We start from the raw sequence: 18,732 nt of genomic DNA on the forward strand, positions 1-18,732 counted from the left end.
TTCTAAGTTGGACTGACACAACCTGAATCAAGATCTCAGTATGAAAGATGGCATAGCAGAGAGAACCCCACTGGGTTAAATAAACTGTTACGTGTGACCAGCTGGTTAGCTTATGTGTCTTTCACTGATGTGGAAAGCTCTGGATTAAGACAGATAGCAGTAATGTTAGGTATTGGAGGGCCAAGATTGGAACCTTAACTCCCTGTAGTGTAAGTGGACTTTGGTAGGGAGAGGGTTCAACATCGCTTGATTCCTTATGGCAAAGGAGAGGTTTTACACAGCTGTATAAAATTTGTGTAGCACATAAACAACTTTCTGCTTTCCCATTTTTCTTTAAAAAATGATTTCTGAGTCAGCCTACAAAATGAGGGTACAGATCTGAGATGAACTTTAGAAAGGCCTAGTGCAGTACCACAGCTTTAAGAAAAATGTTTCCAAATGAGCCACCGTGGCGTATTGAAGTGAATTGAAACTAACTTTGGTGAATTAAAAGACAGAAACGAACACTGACAACTAGGAATGTTGCCTCCAATACAGGCTGTATGATGTAAATCCTTCCCTATCTGAATTTATTAGCAGGGTTTAGCAAATGGAGTCTTGGAATAATGAGTGAACAATGCTGCTCTGAATTTAATAAGAAACATCTGTGCAGAACTGTTCAAGGATCTTGCAAAACAATTACATCAGAAACAAAAGGCTGAAATCGTTCTGTTCCGTTTCAGAAACCTTGATACAAGCATTTCCAGGAAGACCAAATTCCAGAACCAACTCCTACTGAGAGTGCTTCACTGCTCACATTTTCTGTCTTGTATGGTTTCAGCATTTTACAAAGGTATCAGTCATGGCATGCAGATGTCTGTTTGTCCAGCCTCCTGTAATATAGGCCTAATTCATACAGTCTCTGAGCATTTCAGCTATCTTAAAAAAATAAACCCAATTCTGCTCTTTTCCAGCTGGAAGGAGAGATTTGAGGAAGGGTGGGGAGAGAATGAGTAAAAGAGAAGGCAAAGTTTGAGGAAAGAATGATTGTGCAGTTCTGTGCATGTGTGCACATGCCATTTACTGAAGTAAATGTTAGGCTGAAGAGGCTAGTTCTGAAAGGAATGTAGCTAATTGTAATTGTAGTATCTCCTTTCATTAAATGAAATCTGGTAAAAGTTCATGCTCTTCCTTCTTCATCTGCTATGCCCAAATAAATAGTCATCACCACGGTAGATCCCAGCTCTAGATATGGTATAGAATGGGCAGTTAGGTTTTTGGAAAGAAAAGCATACTTTTTTTTTTAACGTACTGTATGGGATCTGTTGATCACGGCCTGAACCTCTGATTGACCACCTGAAGCAAGCCATGAGTCAGCTGCAGGAGGACAGCTGAAGGCAATTCACCTGTGCTACTGGAAGCGGTGGAGCCTGGCTGCACCTCTCCTAGACCCATTTAAGAGCTGACTGCCACTGAGGAAGGATCTCTTCTGGAGGTTGCTCCTTGTGGAGTTTACTGCAGGCCTACAACACTGGTGAGCGTTTCCATTTGTTTTGGTTGTTTTTCCACCACCATAATCTTACTAAACCAAACCTCTGTACAGCTACTGAATGTACAGTTGTGCACCTATTGATTGTACGTGCATAAATGCTAGAAGACTGTTTACGTTCTGCAACAGATTTTCTCTGACAGCTGTTAGCTTGCTTATACAGAAACATTATCTTCTTTTGGAAAGTGTACAGTCTTGAAAATAAACTTAGTGCTGTTGTTCCAAGCAAGATTATCACGAGTTCAGCAAAAGTTCCGTTACTTTCTGTTTTGTTCTCTTTCATAACTGGCGTTATTTGCTCTGTCATAGCAGCAGCAGTTATAGTGGTGCTGTGTGCTCATTGCTCAGATGTCAGGTAATAGGAATGATGAAACACTGCTTGCTCCCAAAAGTTGAGAGCAATTTGTTATGTACAAAGATCAAAAATAAATATGGGAAACTGCAGTACTGGAACAAATCTAGTGGTTTAAAAGCTCCTTATTTTCTATATTCTTTTCTTTTTGGCATTGATTTATCAAGGTTACAGCCAGTTATATGTAATGCTTCTCTGAAGTTTCCATGCTGTGTGATATACAGGAGATCAAATTAACACTTGTACAGTAATGAATTATCTGAAACCTTGTATCTAGTAGATTAATCAAGAATTCCAAGAACATGAATATATTCCCAGTATTTACTGGGGAACAAGTTGGTTTATAATTTCTTTTTAAAATCATAATCATGCTTTGTGTATTGTAGAAAAAGTAATAGCAGCATGCCAGCACAATACAAATTGTCCTGTTAATGATTGTATCCTAGAAGTCCAAACATGAAATGAATTACTTGTACTGGCAAGGATTCTCTAACAAGCTAGAAATTAAGTATGATCCTAGCTGTCCTAGGCCCACTAACATTTTTGCCTAGATGATGACACAGTGATGATCTCTGAAATAGTGTTGATCCTATATATAAGATGAGCAATTGCAACTTCTTCGTTAATTAACAGTCCTAACGCATACATTAAAATAAAAATCTAAACTTTACAACTGTGCATGCTATTTTGGCTAGTAATTTGTGATGTACTAATATAGAAATCACTTCTTACCAGCACTGATAACCACTTGAAATTCAATTGTTTTTATTTTGAAAAGCAGTAACATGGCAATTATAGGATGACTTGTGATGGTAATGTAATGGTGCATGAAAAGGGCTTCCAGACTGGGCTGACTTGAGCTACCAGTTGCTAAAATGAGTAAATTGATATGTGAGGTTAGAAATTTGCCTTAATGGATTTCATCTCTAACTGCTAGACTTCAGCAGTTGCTGCTCTTGAAAGAGATAGTACAATTGTCAGTGGAATGGCCTGCAATTTAGGGAGAAATTTCTGTCCTTTAGTGCACTCCTGAATTTGACCTTATCCTTATGCTAAAATGTGGTTTGTTCCTGGATTGTGAAATTGAACCTTTGTATCTTTGATGTATGAATGGAGTCATTCATACATCTTCATTGCTTCAGGCACATTTTCAGTATTTTCTTGTTTAGAAAAAGGAATTGGGCTGGGTCATTATCAATTACATACTCTACACCAATTGATTCTGCTTAATTACAGCGGAGATACTAAAGATGAGTAAATCTGAATCTACCAGAAGGGAAATGGGGGAAAAAGTAAAAGGGGAATGGATAGATCAGTCAAGTAAGGGAACAAACTAGGAGGAAGAAGAACACTAGAAATGATTTTCTACTTACACTCATGGGGACAAAAGCCATATTTTCCATCTGCATCAAAGTCTTGAGTTGTGGAACACCAGAGGAATCCATCATTACGTCCTGCATCTGTGCAACTGTTGTATTCCTTACCATTGAACCAGAAGGGAAATTTGCAGTATTCACCATCTGCATTTCCATACTTTACTCTAACCACTGCGAAGAGAACAGATGCAATGCTGAAATGAGTCACTGACTGGAGGATATTGGTGTAAATGTATTGTGGATTTCTGCTTTGAAATTCTATATGTTGTTGGTCTCTCTATTGGCAAGGTGATCATAGCTGAAGTAATAACTGGTAATTTTGAAAGAATTACATAGATATTACTCATGGTGAAGTGTTAGAATGAACAGTCCTTAAAATCAGCCCAGAAAAATAAATGTGGTGTTGTTACTCTGGCAATGCGGACTTATATACATGCTGTTAATATGTTTAATAATTGAGTTTCTTTGGTAATGTGGTCTAAAATATTCAGTATATTTTGAAAGTTTCTAGGCAGCACGTTCATGTTGAGCATGAGATCCAGCATACCTCATGCCTCATAAATGACTTTGGTATTTGCAATTTGACTTGAATGAGATCTGCTGCTGCACTGAGTGATTTGGTGGTAATGGTACTGGTGCTCTGTTCTGTACAAACAACTGGCATAGCTGTAGTATTTCTTTTAATGGCAGTGACTAATTGGATGCTTGTGTAGGATATCTACACATATGGAAAACAGTTTCTTCCTGTTCACTGTTGTTGCTCTGAGGCAGAGAAGCTTACCAGTTACTTACAGCTACCCATCAGCGCTTGTGCTAGAGATAAAGCCAAAGTGAAGGATTTGGGCTAGTTTGTATTGAAGTTCAATTATTTCCTTTGAGTGGGAGGACAGCTGAGAAAACTACATTTTGAAATGAAAAGCTAACGTGAGTTTGTATTCTTATTCCTAGCTTTCCAATTTATTCTACAGTGAAAGAATTATAGTTAGTAATATATGATTGTGGTGAAGCTTAAGCAGATAAAATGTGTGACCTCAGACAAGTGAGACCAAGCAGTACTAGTGTGGAACACAACAGTCTCTTTGGTTACTTCCTTATAAAGATTACTGCCTACTAAAGATTCTTGAAGTTGTTCTTAACCCACTATGTGTGAGGGGTTTATTTTTCATTTGTTTTTGACAGATACCATGAGTACTCAGGTGGTTGATTCAATTTTTAAAGACTGGAATCATAGCCTAGGTCCTGTTAAAAGAGAATACCAGTAGAAAAGTTCCCAGCATTCTGCCTCTTAATAGCAATATTGCATCTTGGGCAGCTGAGAACTGAAGCATTTGAAATCAGTCATGGCTTTGTACTTTTCCACCCTTCAGCAAGGCTTTGAGGCATCAGGTCTATTAGTTCCATTTTTCAGGGGGTAATGGTAGAGGAACAGGAATGGAAATCCTACAAAACATTTAGGAATTACATAAACATTTTGTTGAGAACAATTTAAATTGTATGAACTTATTTTCATCTGTAGTAATATTTTCTCCTAAAACTTTTTGACGTGTCAATGAAAACATTTAGTGCAGTTCCTGAGGCAACATCCTGAAGCAGTTAGCAGACATATGTTCCGAAACATTAAAAAGTTTGGTACCTTGCCCTTCTCCAAGAGTCCACAGTTCATCATCATCAAAATGGGAGTCTCCTCCAATTCCTGGCCCCGGTGCAAAGGCGTGAGCCAGGAGACCATCTTTGCCATCAAACGGATAGCCATCACCATGTTCTGCAGGAGAAATCAGACAAAAAAAAAAAAGCAGTTTCTAATGACCTCAGTTGTCAAAATGGATACATAAATGATGATGATTATATGCACTTTCTCATCCAAGACAGCAACAGATATTCTAGTGAGTGGTATGGGCTGGGCTGGCAAGACTGAAATGGAGAAGAGAAAGCCAATTCTTGCAAAGAACTTCAAGTGACAGTTTTGCAGTTGTGACAGCATGTTATTTTATATAACAAAAGTGTTGTGAAAGAGAATCAGACTGTGAAGAGCAGTGAAATGTTGTACACTGGATGTGCAACAACACATGTGCTGTTATTTCTCAATGGAGACTAGCAGGAGCTGTAAAATAAACATTGCAAATGAGAGGTATTTTTTCAGAGAGTTTGCATCAGTCCAAAACACAGATTTGAAAGTTAAGGTGGGTTTTCTTTTTTGCAGGTTTCTTTTGTCTGTTACACATCAGATTGCTGTGTTCTTTTCTTTGCATAACTGGGGAACGCAAATCATCTGAGTGCTTCTCAGTAGAGAATCTCTGGAAAGCTAGCTCCTATTCAACGCCTGGAGTCCTGTGAATGAGCCTGTCCCTTCTCCACATCAACCACTCTGAGATGCAGGCTGCTCACAGGCAACAGCACTTTAAGTAACTCTCCTGTTATTGCACTGTAGGCTTTTCTTGGAAGTACACTGTGTGTGGGTAAGGCAGGCTGGCAAGGGCATAACCCTGGTATTCATAGCTTTCCCACCACACTGACCTGTGCAGCAAAGCTGGCTGCCAGCATCTCCAGTTGCATCATTTCAAGCTTTTCAGTCTGATGTCTTTCCATTTAACAGAAACCCTCAATACACAGGCTTGAATCTCTGCTCTGTTGCACTGATTTCATGGTGCTGTCAGCCTCTTAATACTAGTTCAGTTCATTCATTTCAGTAGACTAGTGTGTCAGTTGTTCAGGGAGCAAGAGTTTGATGTGAATTTAGAAGCTTTACTCCTGTTCTTTGCTTAAGAGAAACTGAAAAATGAACAACTTTGTGGATATCCCAAGTCTGTGAATTTGTAGGCAATAATGTGATGAGAATGAGTAACTGTGGGAAAAATTCTCCCCCTATTTCTGAACTGAGTGTAATCTGCAAGTATTAAAATCAGCAGGAACACTTGTGCTTTTGTAAGGCTTGTCCTGTGAACCAAGCCAGCCTGGATGAGGATCTGAAGTTTTGGGTTCTGTGCAGAATCTCTGAAGCTTTTGAAGTCAACTCATCAGTAGCTAAAGCAAAGAAAACCAACTTGAAATGGAGGCTTTTACAAAGAGCTCAGTTATTCTTTAAACTGTTTGCTTCACTTCCAAAGTCTACCTCCCAGGTGACTGGCTTCAGAAACGTCTTCATTGGTATTAAAAATTCTGTGACTGTAAGAAATTGAAATGCCCCAGGTATACACTGAAAATCGTGTTCTCTTAGAGAAAACCAAAATTAATTGAGAAGGCATGCGTAGCTGAAATGAATCAAGCTTATCATCAACAGGACTAAAACCAGGATTCAGTTTAAGAGCCATACTTAGAAATTCTTCAAGACCAAAGAATGTGTTGAAAGCCTCTAGTCTGCCATGCTAAGGAACAGAGACCAGTTACGGAGATAAATTGAAAGTCTCAAATCCATTTTTAAGGCCTCCTCATATGTTAGGACCTCTACCACTACCATTGGAAAAACAAGCACGAAGGTGTAAATAGAGATGATGATGGCAGTACGTACTCTTCTGTTGTGAGAAGCCATTTTGCATCTGAAAATTGTATCAATATTTCCCATTTCTATTTCTGGTTTGTAAATTTAAAAATAAAGTGTTACACCTAATAATCCTCTTTTGCAAAGATAAATATAGAATAAGGATATGTTATAAATATTTTTCTCTCTAATATTTTTCTCTCTAACATATATATATTTTAGGAAAAAAAACTTAGTGAAATTAGATTGTAGTCAGTACGAGCCAAGTGCAAGCCAGGACAAGATTTGCCAGAAAGGCTCATGAGCCTCCATATTGAGGGTAAGTCATTCCAACATGAAGGATTAATGAAAGGAACAAAACCAAAAACATATGTAAAAATAGAAAATATACCCCATCGGCCAAAATTAATCATAATGTCTGCTTCTCCATCGTTTATTCGGTTAAATCTCAGTGGTGTGACATCACTCCAAACTTTAAAGGCTCGGGCAAAGGCATCATCTACTGTCTCAGGATCCAAATCCGGGGTATAGCCTATAATCCTTAGACATAAAAAGAAGAATTAAGAAACACACACCTTCCCTCCCAGTATATGTTGCTTACTGATCAAAATGCTGAAAAGACTTTGAAACCAGTTAAAGAAGTAATGCTGCTCCACATGAGGTACAGACTTTATGCTGATCCAAGTGCATTCAGAGGTGGTAGTTACTTCTCAGTTTTTCTTTGGAATTGACACAGCAACATTAACTCTATAGTCAGAGGCTGTAAGACTTGCATGGTGGTGGGCCTTGCATAAGATATTCAGTTTTGCATCAGCGCTGGTTTGCTGTCAAGACAACACCTTACATTCTTTCTGTCTATTACATTTGAGATTTGTGTTCTTGTAAACTACTTAACAAGCTTGCAAGTCACGCTGTCACTTTAGACCTGAACATGCCAGTGCATCCCTGTTTTGTAAGATTTGCCAGATAAAGAGCTCACTAAAACTCAAGACTGGATTGTTTTGCTCTTTAATAACAAGAAAAAAAGCAGCCCTTCTCTCTCACTTTGGTAGTTAGCTATATATTGTTTTATGCCAACTGATTGCTAAATCTTCAGCAGTGTGTTGGTAGGATAAAGCCCTAGACCTTGAATGTGGTTGGTTTTCTTGTTTGTATATTCTAATTGAATTTGTCGGTGCCTTGTATTACAGCCATCTAACTTCTTCATAAAGAAAACTTTTTTTTTTTTTTTTGCTGCTGTGTGTAACAGGTGAAACGACTCTATGCCTAGGGATAATATTGTCAGAGGAAGCATATCAGCAATACAGGGCTTTGTGCACTGCCACACATTTCTCCAGCATTCATTAGACAGTCATAAAATGAGTAATATGTACAACTGTAACTAGTAAGGGAGCAGCAGACCGAGTCAAGCACTTAAGACAAATCTGCTGTTTTTTCTTGCTGCTCTAAATATTTTGTCCCAGACCATCTGATCCACAGGAATGTTTTTATTATTGAATTTAACTACGTTGGTGCATGACTCTGTAAAGTACAAGTGAAAAATGAAAATACGTCAAACCTATTGAAACAGTCTTGCTTTAAATGATTTCTCCTGACAGTAGCTGCTGGTTGTATGTATGTGCTTGGTCTGTGACGACCATAGGGTAACTCTGAAGCAGCTTAAATGCCCAAACAACTGTATGATACTGCAGCCTTCTTTCATGAGGGCTGGAATCTCTTGCATTTGCTACTGTCCAAGGTATGGAAGAACAGGAAAGTGTGGTGCTTTACCAAACTGTGGTAACTTGATTGCATCTTAGCCATTAGAAAGTTCTACAGTCATAAATAAGTGTTCATAAACTTTTAGAAGCAGTACACAAATTGACATATTATTTAATATATTTTTAAGTTTTCATGTTTCTTATGTTGATAGATCATCTGTTTAAGTGGATAGATGCTCATCCCACACCTTATTTAGTAGTTTGCCTACTTTATTACCTACAATTTTTTCCTCACTGACTGGCTACTGAAGCTGAATTTTATTTCATTGGGTTCCTGATTGTTGGAGATTATAAGCTGATAAATAATAAACTTGCTTATTTGTTTTATTTTATAATTTATTTGATGAGCAATGTTTTTATGACTGCTGACTGCAGAGGGCTCTGTCTTCCTACCTGTCTTCTGCAGTCAATAAGTCCTTTGGTCTCCATCAAGGAGATGGACAAGTAACGTACTCCTTTGGTCTCCAGATCCCATAGGATGCTTGCAGCAGAGAAAGAACAAAACCAAAATCTCTTTGGGCCCAACCAAAACCCTAAAGCTGAGCTTTAGATAATTATTCCTGAAACTTTTTAATGGAAATTTTCTGATGCTTGTTTAAATGTTTGTATAAAGTAGTCATCCAAATACGAGACTGTAATTCAAGAAATACTGTGTAACCCACTGAGCACCTTCTCCACTTTGAAGTGCTTTGTTTGGTTCATCCTTAAAAGTGTTCAGGTTATGTATGAGCAAAACACAGACAGTACCTGTATGTTATATGGTTTTTTTCCCATTTTGGCTTTCTTGGAAAGAAGTTGTAATTGGCCACATCTGGGTTACCACAGCGGGGTTTCTTCATTGTCTCAATTGTGTTTTGATCCAAATCTCCTGTTTCAGGCAGCCCAAAAAACTTCTGCATTTTCTTCAAAGTATCTTTCAGTACAAATAAGTTGCAGTTGTCTTTCGGGCATCCATAATATTTATTCAGGTATTGCTTGGGAATAATAAAGCACAGAACAAAGACTTTAAAATTCATAAGAGATAAATAGTCATTACAAATAAGTACTGTAATTTCATGTTAGCTTTCCATCTGAAATTTGCAAGTTTTCTTTTCAAAATTACAATTGTTAGTAGCTCGGAGACCAGCAGAATCTCCTCAATTGACACAAACCATCCTTGATCACACAACATTACTAATTAAGCAATAATTTCCACTATTAGCCGTCACCTTCGCTTGTGGAATTTCTTTATTATTAAGTAGAGCAAAGAGCTTTAATGTTGAACTACAAAGTGAAAATGAGTTTATCTCTTTTGGTTTCTTTATGATGTGTAAATCTGCTTACAGTCTTAGATTGCATGAACTTTTTTCCTGGAAGACTCTGTGGATTATTGAGAAACTTGTCAAGTTAAGGTATCAAACCAACCACACACACAAAAATCATTCCACAATGATTTTTTTTTTTAAATTTCCAAATTTCAAAATTCATACCACAAACAGCTCTCTGAATGTCATATGTGTTTGTTTTTGAGTCAACCGTTGCAAAGACCTGAGGAAGAGTCTTTGGTATATCTCAGTTGGCTGAACACTGTATCTGAGCAGTATGTGCATACTTAAAAACTCCACTGGATGCGTGGGGGGAAAAAAAAAAAAAAAAAGAAAAAAGGAATAAATGAGGCAAAGAGCATGTGGCACATCATCAGTTATAACTTTGACCTTCTGGATGAAATTTGCAGACACACCATTGTGGTTCCACTTCAGAGTATTAAATCAGCCTGCTGTGATCTGCTCCCTCTGTCCCAGAGGACCAGTGGGTTTGCCTGTTCTCTGGCAATTGTTACAGTTAAGCAACTTGTCTTTCAAATGTTGTTAATAAGCTGTATAATTATGTTGAGCTAAACTGTAGATTAATAGCTGTAGTCCTAAGTATCTGTTCATGGTCTCCACCTTCTGTGTAGAACACACGTAAGCTCATATAAGCTGTTTAGGATTTAGTTTTTTTTTTTTTTTTTTTTTCCTCTTAAATTTGGTGTAGAGTGCCAGAATAACTGAATGTCTTTGGGCAGACACTGACCCTCTGAGAATGCCTGGTAGTCTGGCAGTCTGTAACATGTGGTGAAACCTGTCATGACAACATTGTTGTCAAAAGAAAAGTGTGACCTCTCATAAGAGTCAGACAATAAAACTTTCAGTTATATCTTCAATGTGTAAAATCTTAATCAACTCTATTCCTATCTGGGAATTAACAGATCCAAAACAAAGACAGCTGGTGATTTTGGACATCTGGATTCAGTGTTTGGATCCAAACTAAATTTGAGAAAACCTGTTTTTCAAGCTGCTGCCTCTGCTTGCACTATTACAAAGGTAGGTTCAGTTGCATTGTTTAGACTAGGTACAGTTTTAGATTGCTAAATTTACATTCCCTATGAAGAGCAGATAATTGATGAATATGCTAATTTGGGAACATCTTGAATGATAATTACCTATCATTCATTCACAGCTTGACTAACAGTCTGGACTTACAGGCTTTATCCAATATAGTGAACTTTACAGTTCTCTTCTACTTGTTCTTTCTCTATACTTGAGCTTTCAGTAATTCCATACTGCAGTTTGGGTTAACAGAATTCTACATCTAGCTCTAAAAGAAGTGCTAGAGCCACGTCAAACAGCGAGTGTTCCCAAACTGGTGTGTAGGCCATTTGGACTGGTGTTTAGCATGGCACAAAGCTGATACGCCATTCCCAGTGATACTGGTAGATGGAAAGGTTGTAGGTTACTGACTTTTCTGGTAAAACTGTCTTTAGCATAGGAAGGAGAGTCCATCAGGTATTGTATCCAAACTATTAACTACAAATCCAAGGTAAGAAACAAGGTAAATATATCTGAACTATTTTTTTACCAAAGATTCTGAGAAGCCTGACAAAATGACTGTGCATTTCAGTCTTTGTGTTATAAATATTCCTGAGGGAAACCTTACTTTATGTATCTAATCATTATCTACCTCAACAAAACATAGGAAATGTTATTTGATGACCGCAGTTTGTCTGAACCTGGATTTCATCAACATTAAGTCCAAGAGTACCTCATTTTACCCTGTATAGGAAATAGTTCATAGTTGAATCAGAAAATAATTTAATCAGGATGTTACACCATTTCCTTCAGGAGGTCCTCCATCTACCTACTGACTAAGCACAGATTTTGCTTAGTTTTAATAATTTTTATCACATCATATTCTGATGTGGTATTTCTCCCGAGGAGAATGCAACACTGGCAAGAAATGGGCATGCAATGGTTTCACCTTTGCTACCAGCAAGTTTCTGTCTACTCGGAGAAAATGGGGCCTAAGGCCTAATGTGAAATGCACTAAGAACATAAACAAGCCAGTTTGGAACATTTGTTTTTATACAATTATAATTTTAATGTAGCTTGATCTATTGTCTTACAGTTCTATTTGTATCTGCCAGTGACATACCATGGTATAGCATAGACTGTACATCAGAACTGAACTTTACTGAGGACAGAGGATGCTGCTCTTGCCATTTTAGGTTTATAAGTATGATAGACAATGAACAAAATAGAAAATGAGGCACAATAAAGAATTGTATTTGGTAAGTTTCTAAATAAAAAGCTAACCCTTCTCTCGGTTTTTCCTAAAATGGAGATTTTACTGAAGATGAGAAATGGACATAACCAGCTGTTCTATGAGGAGAGAATCTTGAAGAAAATGCAGTGTCTGTGTAAACCACATCTTGGCCTAGACTGCAAAATTCAGTTTCCCCAGAGTCAGCAGGGAGCTGTGGTGATCTGGAATTTTGATCCAGCCCATTAATGAAACAGGGTCCAGCTGCAACATAGCAATTTGTGTTCTGATTCTGAGTGTTGGGGCTGTACAGATGGACAGTGTGAGAGAAAAGCAGCCAGTTAATCTTGCCCAAGAATATTACCAGAAAGACAAAGCAGAACTGCCGTGTTAAACCAGCTTGTAATTTTCCTCTGAGTACACATAATAAATAGGTTGCTCTAAAGAAGTAGAGAGGAGGGGAGATGTGGATTGCTGCTATTTAGTAAAAGCCTAACTGTGTCTAAGGAAAATAGATTATTTAAGGATGGTTAAATTACCATTAGACTACGTATGACTCCCCTTTCTTTTCCCACACATGCTGCCCCCACCCCCTGGCTGCTGTGCTGCCAAGACAAAAGCTCTGGTGAATTTGTCTTGTTAAAGGCTGGGGAGTGCCCTTTTGGGGTCAGTTTATCTGTTTTTCCTCAACTTTCCACCACGGCTCCCATCTGGAATTTCTCTCTCTACCCTCCCCCAGACCATTAGCCTGGCAGGCTTTCCCAAGATGCACACCAGCTCCTAAAGAACAGCGACCAACTTCCAACCCTCTATATTCTAAAATAAGAATAATTTATCTCAATCTTCCTTAAAATGGAGTTACTGCTGAAGAAGAGAAATGTCTATAATTTACATGCTAAAATTAGGATCCATCTCAATCTCCCCTTAAATGGACTTCCCCATAGAACATAATTTTTATGAAGGTCCACAGGGCTTAAAATGAGGTTAGAATAAAATACTGTAGATTTATAGCTATAATTTGCTAATGTCACATTCAGAAATCCAAACTTTTTTTTATTAATCTGGAAAAGAATATTTCTTTAAACCTCTGAGGGTTTTATTGAAGTCAGAACCAGTCCTGATGCCTTCTGAAACTCGAGCCAGCTTTCAATTGTAATTGTCCTTTAAAGCTGTGTTTATGCAGTGCACAATAAACAGTCTGGAAAACAAGATCCTGAAAGCTGTGTGATACATGCATTAAGCCCAGATTTCTGTAAGTGAATCTTGATAGCCCACAGTTCTATTTGATATAAGTAAAAAAATTAGACATTTACCCTTTTCCTCTCTTACCACTGGAATCTGTGTGATTACAGTTGCGATGATTTAATGAAATTATTTTGTACACTTAAGGAAAAAGAAAAAAGATTTTGCTGCCTTTAAATTTTTTAAGAGAGGAGAAACGTTACTTGGCTCTAGTTTTTACTTCTGAAAGCTGATACCTTTGCTAGCTAGCGAGCACTACCAGAGACTAGAGAGAGAATGCTACAGTCATTTCCTAGCCCTCAGCTGAAAGAAGAAAGAAACATCTGCTTATGAAAGAAAAGCAAATCTGAAGCAAAGATGAAACCAACACTTACCACTGCTAGCTCTTTGTCTGTTTTTGGAGTGCTGTCCCCAGGGAACTTAATGATTGGTGATGGTGCAGCTAAAGTTTTGTTAAAAAGATACACTTGGATTAATAGTACTTTAAAAACGAAGCCAAATACACTGTGAGTCTTCATTCTGCCTATATTTTTGCAATCCTCTTTGAAAAAAGATTTTTCTAACTGGCTGTCAGTTACTTTAGCTGTACAGTGCACTAGTTGCTTATCTGCACATCTTAACTCTCTGCACGGTTTTCTCTTTTGCTTGCTCTAGCAATTCCTTTGTATGTTTAAAACATCCAGATGCGCAGTCTCAAGCTACCACAAGAGGAAGTCTGAAAACTAGTGGAAACATGAGAAAAGGGCAGTTACCAGATGTGATTGCTGTGATTTTAAGGTAGCAACAGGCAGATACTTATTACTGCTGAAAGAAGCCACGTTTTCTCCTCATTTGCATACACTAAAGCATTTAGTTATGCCAGAAAGCAGCAAAGTGCAAGACCTGACTTAACATTAAAGAGATGCTTATTTTGTATTTTTTAAATTATAACAAACAACAAAACAACAGCCCCCTAAACATTATTTTCCTTCCTAAGTGTTTGTATTATTCTTTAGCCTATTTTCTTGCCTCATGTTTCTTTAGCCAGATGTGGTTACAGTCTTACACAGTGCCTCTTGGTAACCATTTTGATGACATAGTTAAAGGCAGACCCTGCATGGGCTGGTGTAGCAGCAGAGGTTTTGTGTCCATCTCCTGCCCGGGCTGCACAAATTGGTATCTGTGTATGGGACTCACCACTCCAGTCCTGCTCTGTGCAGAGAATAACCAGAGCTCTGAACAAGATTCCTGAGGCTTGGTGCAGCTTTTATAACAACTTAAAGCTTTGCCACCAATAGGCATGGTGGGTCACTTTTTGGTTTTCTATGGAGTTAGAGAGAATCTGGCAGATGCAGCAAGTAGGAACTATGCTCAGCAGTTAGTAGGGTAATTTTGTACAGAATTCCAGGTCTGCTTGCACCATGAGTTTGGTGCATTGGTGCAGCTGTATGTCTGAAATTCTGGTGCAAATATTGCCTTCATCATGGCTGGCCTTTTTACTCCTTCATAATACTGCCAGCTTTGAGGTGTTAATACAAGCTGAATATTATTTTAGCAGAATAGCCTTAATCTAGGGGCTTGGCTCATGACTTTTTAAGACAGGAGACTGGCAATTCTGCATGAATGCAAACTGTGTTCTGGCCAGCCAAATGTCACAGAACAGTTTCTATTCAAGGTGAGTCCAGCCATCAGGGTTCCTCTGAGCCGTACGTCAGCAGTGAGGCTGTGACAGCTTTCCACTGAATGTCTCTAAACTAAGGGTTTCTGGGTATAACTCCTGTTGCCAAGTAGTGTTGTTAATGAAAAGTAAATACTTTGCTGGTGTTTGGTATTTATTCAAAGTACTTTGATATTGAATTGGAAATATTTGGTATTGACAGTTCATTGACTTACACTAATATGGAGTTGTTTTGCTAACTGAAGCCTATTGCCTGTGAACTGAAGAACCTTCTATGAAGACAAGGGTTGCAAACTGAGGGCCAAGATCTTCAGGGAAAAAAAACATTCACAGGAGTTTTTGCTGCTCATACAGTTTGACTGAGAAGCACAGCAGTTCTATGCTCAGCCACTGGCTGAACAGCCATGGGAAGCAGCCCTTAGTGTTTGATGAAAAAAAAGTTGCAGTAATTTGTGTGTGAGCAGGGCTTTCTCTGCAAGCAAGTCTCCAGTCTTTCTGTGTGTGATTCCAGTGGCACTTGAGTTACAGTGAACAACTTTCCCCTCGTGGCTCAGCTTTGAGATTGTCGTCTTCTTTTCCAGTAGTTGCTTCAATAAATGGCAGTTCTGAAAATCTGATCAAGTTTTTCTACAGCCTGCACTTGGTTGTGGAGAATGGCTCTCCTGCTTTGTGATTGCTCCTGTTTGTGAACAAAGCATCAGCAATGGATGAGGAAAGCCTGTTAATGGGCTGTGAGGTCCCTGCAGTTGGAGAATCTCACTGTATTTCTTACAGTACTACTTATCCTTGCTGGCAGTGAGAGTCCCTGTAGGTGAACTTAGCTACATTTCCTCAAAGAATCCACAGCAGAAGCATGCAGACCTAGAGTAGAACACTGTTTCTTGCTTTTGACAGCAGTTTTGCTGGTAAACTGCTTTCCTGGTGCTACTTCAGCTAGTAAGCAGCTATATTCAGTTAAGAAACATACAGGGATATTGGATTGGTGGTTACTGGGCGAACACGTACGTTGACTGCAGTTAGTAGCAGTTTATGAGATTGTAGCTGAGAGTCGAAGACCTGTCGTAGTACGATTAAATTAGGGTTAAAACGTTTCTTGTTTCCATAGATTTCTCTTTGAGTTCCATGGGACCATCCTGTACTCAACATGCTGTGCAGGTGCTAGGACTGCAGTGATGCTAAATCCTGGGAGCAGGGAACTGCTGCTGCTCTTGGGCCTCAGGACCAGCCTTGCTCTGAGCCCACGGCTAGGCTGAATCACATCATGGTCCTTTCTAGTTTCCGGCTGAACTGGAAATAACATGGTGTGATGTGTTTTGTTCTCTGATAAGATGAGTTCAAAATCAGTTAAAAGTGAAGGGAGAAAGCAAAAAAGCAAATAGAGGAAGAGGAACAAGACTCCCTGAGAAGGTAACGTAAGGCCAGCTACCTACTTCATGGAAGAGCTGAATGCGTAACGTAGACCTCCTTCCTCTTACCTTGGTACGTACTCAGCAAAGCACTTTTGTCTCTGCAAACAGTTGCTACCTCTGGATTAGCTATGTAACATAAATGCAGTTATAGCCACAACTACATCCTTTATTTATTTGTGGAAAAAAATATTTCAGTGTTGCACGTAAAATCTATATAATTAAAAATATTTATGAAATATCCATATTAAATTATCTCCCTTGAATCATAAAAAGTTGATCTCTGGTTATTATGTTAGGTTCAGGTCAGAATCACTCTATACTGAGGCTTTAAAATCATCTATTTCAAGAAGTATGATGCCAGATTTGCATTTCAACTGTATATTTTCATGCATTAATAAGAACTGTATGGCAGAAACCACACATTCTGAGATGGCATATGCCTCTTTTTGGGACATACTTCAGTAATAACAATAAAAAGAGAATCATGTTTTTTGTGTTATTGAGCCGTAAGCTACATTTCGTAGGAGATCTGACTGTGATAAGAGATACCACACAAATATGTATTAACATGCTGTTTTAATCAAAGGATTATTATGTTTTCAGAAAATTATTTTTAAATGATTCAGGAACACTCAGCGGTTTCTGAGTTAGACTTCAGATGATGTCCTGGGCAGTTTGTTGACACAGTAGTCAACCCTCCAGATATATCCTGTAGCAATTCCTACTGTCAATTCCAAAATGATATCAAAAACTGATGATTTCCTGGAGGTTCCAGAGAAGTATATTAGGCAGAATGTCAGTGAACACAGTCCATAGGAGGATGATGGATTTATTCTTAGTAAGTTTTTTATTATTCATAGCGGGGTTTCACGTTTTAAATTGCTTTTTGCCACATGTCTGACTTGTGGGGTGCTGCAGTAGAGAGTAGAAAAGCTCCCATAGTGGTTCCAGGCTGAAGCTCCACTGAACCTGAGGGCATGTGACTTGATTAGCCACTCACTACCATTTCCTAATGGCACCTCTGCTGAAGATGCACTGTCTATGCAAGTAATTGTATTCATGTACTACGTGAATAGATTCTTTCTAGTGTTTTGTGCTGGCAAGACACTAAGCTCCAAGTGTGTCATTCTGCACCTGTAAGAGAAGTGGGAGTTTGCTGCTGTTGACTGATGGAGGTGTATGCCTCTGCAGGGACAGAGAAAGGCAAATATTAGCACTTCATCTGTCTCAGTAAACTTGTTTTCAGGAAGCATTGATTACTCATAGCAGTGTCCATTTGAGTATAGAAGGATTAATAACTTTAGCAAGAAGTCATTTGCATTGCAGTCAAGTGAGCTGATCTAAGACAAATGTGGTGAAGAGTTGATCCTAACAGCATAAGCCTTAAATATTCACGTAATTTATTATCTGGATATGCTCTCAGTAGCTTGCTCAGACTCCTGGGATCCCAGTCACCATATCTGACCACCACATGAGGGAGTCTTTAAACTTTGGAAATCGCTGCACACAAGTGTGTGCGTGTGCAGAGAAAAGAGGGATGAAAAATATGTGAATGGTCAACAGTTGGTAGGATTTACGAGTTTCAGCATTTAAGGTAGCAACTATGTTCTTGCTCTTGTTTTTCTCGTGCCTTCCATTTTTAGGAAGTTAGATTCCAAACATGTGAAGTTCCTTTGACACATGGATTTTGTTTGTTAGCTCACTACTAAATTAGGAATGAATTTTTAGTAAGTCTGTTACCTCTAGAGGTGGTGTTTTTCACTGCATTTGTCCGTTGTGCTTCTGCCCAACCCAGAAATTCCTGCTTATGTCCTCAGCTGGTGTTAATTGACGTTGCAAAGCTTCTGTTGGGTAAATTAGTTTAGCAGAAATACGCTGAACGCCTTCAATCAAACCCCAGCCCAAGTTTGTATGTGTTCCCACTAGAAACTTCCTTGTGCCTGCTTAACACTGCCAGATGTTCAGGTTTAGAACACCAAATTGATAAATTTCTCTTACCCTACAGTGGCTTAATGTAATTCTGACCCACTTAAACTATATTTGTTTCAAGTATTTGCTAGCATAAGTTGACATTTGTTGAGGTGTTTTTTGGGGGGAGGAGGGGTTTGTTTTGTTTCTTTTCTTTAACTTGAATTTGAGACATGACAGTTATTCATTGTTCTGAGCATTCTGCTAGCTAGTTAGTTCAGAATTTTGAAAGTCTTAATGAATTTGGTTAGAACCTATGTAATTTCAAACACTTCTGCTAGAATTGTTATTGTGTTGTGTTATTGTGTTATTGTAATTGTGATTGTTACCTCCTTATTCCCCCTAAATTTCAGGTGTGTTTGTTTAGAGACTGGCTTATTGTAAAATAGCGTGCTCAAGTAATTCCC

The 18,732-nt window shown here is 38.5% G+C and overlaps 1 protein-coding gene across 2 annotated transcripts in view; it reads right to left on the minus strand.

Moving 5' to 3' along the window:
- Positions 1-14,006, minus strand: part of MMP2 (matrix metallopeptidase 2) — a 35,451-nt gene extending 21,445 nt beyond the window's left edge. The window contains 6 exon segments of one of the 2 annotated variants that reach the window (NM_001303205.1): positions 3,254-3,259; positions 3,261-3,427; positions 4,890-5,018; positions 7,123-7,271; positions 9,239-9,465; positions 13,666-13,809. In NM_001303205.1, coding sequence (NP_001290134.1) covers positions 3,254-3,259; positions 3,261-3,427; positions 4,890-5,018; positions 7,123-7,271; positions 9,239-9,465; positions 13,666-13,809 — 822 coding nt within the window. 2 annotated transcript variants of the gene reach the window in all.
- Positions 14,007-18,732: the final 4,726 nt, after the last annotated feature.

The sequence above is a fragment of the Meleagris gallopavo genome, chromosome 13, assembly GCF_905368555.1.
Source record: "Meleagris gallopavo chromosome 13, MGAL_WU_HG_1.1, whole genome shotgun sequence".
Classification (NCBI taxonomy): Eukaryota; Metazoa; Chordata; class Aves; order Galliformes; family Phasianidae; genus Meleagris; species Meleagris gallopavo.